Raw genomic sequence first — 5000 nt, forward strand, 5'->3', positions numbered from 1 at the left:
TAATGTATTTTTGAAATGTCTGTTTTTTATGAATGAAATGTGATTTTAAAGATCAGAAAATCGAAATAAATAATGGGAGAGATGTATACTAAATATGTGGATAGTGCAGAGAGAGCCTCCCCCACAGGCATGAATGTATTGTGCGAAAACGTCAAAACGTTAACTAGCAGCAGGTGCCACCGAGCTAACTTAGCTGTGCAACGGTATGGGCTAGCTAACGCTGCCTTGCATAATGGACAAATTTGGGGGGTTGGGGGGGCGCGGGTGTGTCACTGTTTTCAGAGGGGAGGCCCCACATTGATGGAGTTTGGGAACCCATGATGTAGAGGGTGGGAGACAGGGTCCATGATGACCCTCAGTTTGTCCAGCATTCCTCTCTCTGCCACTACAGTCAGAGTCCAGGCTGACCCCAGAACAGTGCCGGCATTCCTGGTCAGCCTGTCCATCCTGTTAGCGTGCACAAGACGCTGATCTGTGTGTGTGTGTGTGTGTGTGTGTGTGTTTCTTGTAATCGTCAGGGAAAGTACTTTGAGATCCAGTTCAGTCGAGGGGGCGAGCCAGACGGGGGTAAAATTTCCAACTTCCTGCTTGAGAAGTCGCGGGTGGTGAGCCAGAACGAGAACGAGAGGAACTTTCACATATACTACCAGGTTTGAGGCCATCGCCGTGACAACGCCGCAACTCTGTGACCTTCACGCTCACTCTACCGCCCCCCTCGGCCCCACCCTGACCTAACACACATCAACCTGCACTTTGTATATCTGTTTCACACTCTCCAGAACATGTGGTTCTTTTATTAAGAAGCGTGTGAAGGAAGAGTTAGTGAGTGTCCATGGTGGTGAACTTTGAACTTTGTGTGTGCTGTTGTGTGTTGTTCAGTTGATAGAGGGAGCCAGTCCCCAGCAGAAGGAAGGTCTTGGGCTCATAACCCCAGACTACTACTACTACTTGAACCAGTCCGGCACATATAAGGTGGATGGAACAAACGACAGCAAGGACTTCCAGGAAACGATGGTACTAAGACACTCTTTATGACAGGAAACGATGGTACTCAGACACTCTTTATGACAGGAAACGATGGTACTCGGACACTCTTTATGACAGGAAACGATGGTACTCGGACACTCTTTATGACAGGAAACGATGGTACTAAGACACTCTTTATGACAGGAAACGATGGTACTAAGACACTCTTTATGACAGGAAATGACGGTACTCAGACACTCTTTATGACAGGAAACGATGGTACTCGGACACTCTTTATGACAGGAAACGATGGTACTTAGACACTCTTTATGACAGGAAATGACGGTACTCAGACACTCTTTATGACAGGAAACGATGGTACGCAGACACTCTTTATGACAGGAAACGATGGTACTAAGACACTCTTTATGACAGGAAACGATGGTACTCGGACACTCTTTATGACAGGAAACGATGGTACTTAGACACTCTTTATGACAGGAAACGATGGTACTCAGACACTCTTTATGACAGGAAACGATGGTACTAAGACACTCTTTATGACAGCTTTCAAAAACAGTGGTTCACACCACAAATGTGTAGTATACCACAGTGCACCCTAATATTCTTCTCTAGAGCGTTCTGAATACATATGGTTATATCTAGACAATTAAGAGTCACGGTTGATAAACGCTCTGGTGTTTTATTCTCCAGCTCTTGTGTCTTTCCAAGTAACAATACAGGTGTGTGTGTGTGTGTGTGTGTGTGTGTGTGTGTGTGTGTATATGTGTGCATGTGTGTGCGTGTGTGTGTGTATATGTGTGTGTGTGTGCGTGTGTGTGTGTATATGTGTGCATGTGTGTGCGCGTGTGTGTGTATATGTGTGTGTGTGTGCGTGTGTGTGTGTATATGTGTGCGTGTGTGTGTGTGCGTGTGTGTGTTGTTTGGTCCATAGGAAGCCATGCATGTGATTGGCATCCCAGAGGACCACCAGGCACAAGGCTTGCAGATCGTAGCAGGGATCCTACACCTGGGAAACATCACCTTCATAGAAGCAGGCAACTACAGCCAGGTGGAGAGCACAGACTGTGAGTGTGACACACACACACACACACACACACACACACACACACACACACACACACACACACACACACACACACACACACACACACACACACACACACACACACACATAATTAAAGTCCCCAGTGTGTCTATAAACACATTAGAGCTATGGAAATGATCACCAGGACTAGCCCTTCCTGTGGTGGTAGGCACAATAGAATCAGTCTCACATGGTTGTTCCTCCCTCTATCCCAGTGCTTGCCTTTCCTGCTTATTTGCTGGGAATCGACCAAGCCCGACTTCAAGACAAGCTGATTAGCCGCAAGATGGACTCCAAATGGGCAGGGAAGTCCGAGTCCATCAACGTGACCCTCAATCAGGAACAAGCCACCTATACTCGCGACGCCCTGGCCAAGGCCCTCTACACTCGTCTCTTTGACTACCTGGTGGAGGTCAGCACAGCCGGGCCCTACAGAGCCCAAACGTTCTCTCTGCTGTGAGGTATCTCCCCAGCTTAACGTTGACCGATGCTTCTCCCTCTCCTATGACCAGGCCATAAACAAAGCCATCCAGAAACCTCACGAAGAGTTCAGCATTGGGGTTCTCGACATCTACGGCTTCGAGATATTTCAGGTGAATCCTGTTGTACAATCCCAGGCTGAACCTGACTACCGTTCTCCGTCCGCTGTGTCGTACCTGTTTCTCTCTGGACTTGAAGTGATTGATTTTGTGGGGTGTCCTCTGACAGAGAAACGGGTTCGAGCAGTTCTGTATCAACTTTGTCAACGAGAAGCTGCAACAGATCTTCATTGAGCTCACTCTAAAGGCGGAGCAGGTACCAACCGACATCGGAGTTTGTTGTTTGAAGTCGCACTGAAACGGACGTTTGAGATCATCTAACTTCCGTAGTTTGACGTATTTCCGACGAAAACAAGCTATGAGGGCGGGACATGCGTTTAGAGGAATTTGATTGGAACATTGACAAGTGGACGGGTTTTAAGAACTTTAGACAGATTCGATAGAAGGATAGCGTTGATTGACGGGTGGATGTCGTGAGATTATTGGCCTAAAATCTAAGGTACCTGTTGTCGTCATTGCACGTGACCTACCGTTTTCCAGGAAGTAATAAATTATATACTTTGATATAAGATTACAACAAAAGTAGAATTTTGTAATTTGTTTGGCATACATCGTTGAATAGGTGAACACTATGACCAATTATGTGAACCAAAATGAACAGAATGCTTTTTTCATTTCAGTGCGACTTTAAAATGGTCTTTCTCAGTGGTCAGTTTTTGGTATTGGGTATCAGACTCATTTTCTGATCTACAAGCATCAACTGTCACCTTCTCCTCTCTTGCTGTCCTTCCCAGGAGGAGTATGTTCAGGAGGGGATCAAATGGAAGCCTATTGAATATTTCAACAACAAAATTGTGTGTGACCTCATAGAGAATAAATTGGTAAGCTCAAAATTCCTCAACTTTAAAACATGCTGCTGTAGACGTTTAAAAGATTGGAAATGTGCTCGCTGAAATCAAGTTAATTGGACATATTTTTGTACTTTTAATTACTTTTTTTTTGTGTGTGACCCTGGGGTTTGTTCACATCAAGACCTGAGAGGATTCATGGCCGTGATTAACTGTACCCATTTCCTGCCTTTTAATTTATAGTTAAATATTTAAATTAAAACTATGACACTTGGTTGATCTGAAGGGACTACTCCTAGACTTTGAATGCTGTATTGTCTCTCTCCTCGCCAGTAAAATAAACACAGTGTGTTATACCTGAAGCCACAAAGAGTGAGCAACTGAGATTTCTTCCACATCCTGTTACCCAGAACCCACCAGGCATCATGAGTGTGCTGGATGACGTTTGCGCCACCATGCACGCCAAGGGTGAGGGAGCCGACGGCACACTCCTCCAGAAGCTCCACGCGGCGGTCGGCACGCACGAGCACTTCAACAACTGGAACTCCGGTTTTGTCATCCACCATTACGCTGGCAAGGTGGGGGCGCCACACACATAGTTGGGGCGGCTGTATAGCTCAGGGGTAGTGCGGGTCGTCCAATGATCATAGGGTCGGTGGTTCGAATCCCGGCTCCTCCTGACTGCATGTCGAAGTGTCCAAATTGCTCCCAATGAGCAGGTTAGCACCTTGCATGGCAGCTACCGCCATTGGTGTGTGAATGTGTGTGTGAATGGGTGAATGAGAGGCCATTGTAAAGCGCTTTGACCCGCTAAGGTGGAAAAGCGCTATATAAGTGCAGTCCATTTACCATTTACCTGACAACCCAAGACATCTAAGAGCTGGAGAATAACACTAGCCATGGAAAAACAAATAATGGAAGTCTTTTCTGCAACCCCAGGTCTCGTATGACATCAACGGCTTCTGTGAGAGAAACCGTGACGTGCTGTTTAATGACCTGATCGAACTGATGCAGAGCAGTGAACAGTGAGTGGGAGTTTGGACGCATCACACTAGACCATGGGTTCCCAAACTGTGAGGCGGGCCTCCCCTGGGGGGCCCCAAAGACATTCAAGGGAGGCGCGGAGGGATGGTTAGAAGAAAAAAAGAGGAAAAAAAACGGAAAAACATGTTTATTATTTTTGAAATGTCTATGTTTTTTAGGAATGAAACGTGATTTTATAGGTCAGAAGATCGAAATAAATAATGGGAGAGATGTATACTAAATTTGTGTATAGTGCAGAGAGAGCCTCCCCCCAAAGGCATGAATGTATTGTGCGAAAACGTCAAAACGTTAACTAGCAGCAGGTACCACCGAGCTAACTTCGCTGTGTAACGTTATGGGCTAGCTAACGCTGCCTTGCATAATGGACAAATTTGGGGGGTTGGGGGGGCGCGGGTATGTCACTGTTTTCAGAGGGGAGGCCCACATTGATGGAGTTTGGGAACCCATGCTCTAGACCAAAGCAACAGATCCAGGAATCATCAATACTCATCGATC

General features: G+C 46.3%; 1 protein-coding gene across 1 annotated transcript in view; it reads left to right on the forward strand.

Annotated features, from left to right (window-relative positions):
• The window catches only part of myo1f (myosin IF), a gene marked incomplete at its 3' end in the record, with an annotated part of 26451 nt that overhangs the window by 13687 nt on the left and 7764 nt on the right, over positions 1–5000 (forward strand). The window contains exons 25-32 of the mRNA XM_084436176.1: positions 519–650; positions 880–1014; positions 1922–2054; positions 2290–2486; positions 2587–2667; positions 2783–2869; positions 3872–4039; positions 4401–4486. Of these exons, the coding sequence (XP_084292302.1) occupies positions 519–650; positions 880–1014; positions 1922–2054; positions 2290–2486; positions 2587–2667; positions 2783–2869; positions 3872–4039; positions 4401–4486 (1019 nt within the window). The remainder of the gene's footprint in view (positions 1–518; positions 651–879; positions 1015–1921; positions 2055–2289; positions 2487–2586; positions 2668–2782; positions 2870–3871; positions 4040–4400; positions 4487–5000) is intronic.

The sequence above is a fragment of the Borostomias antarcticus genome (assembly GCF_949987555.1).
Source record: "Borostomias antarcticus genome assembly, chromosome: 3".
In the NCBI taxonomy this organism is placed as follows: Eukaryota; Metazoa; Chordata; class Actinopteri; order Stomiiformes; family Stomiidae; genus Borostomias; species Borostomias antarcticus.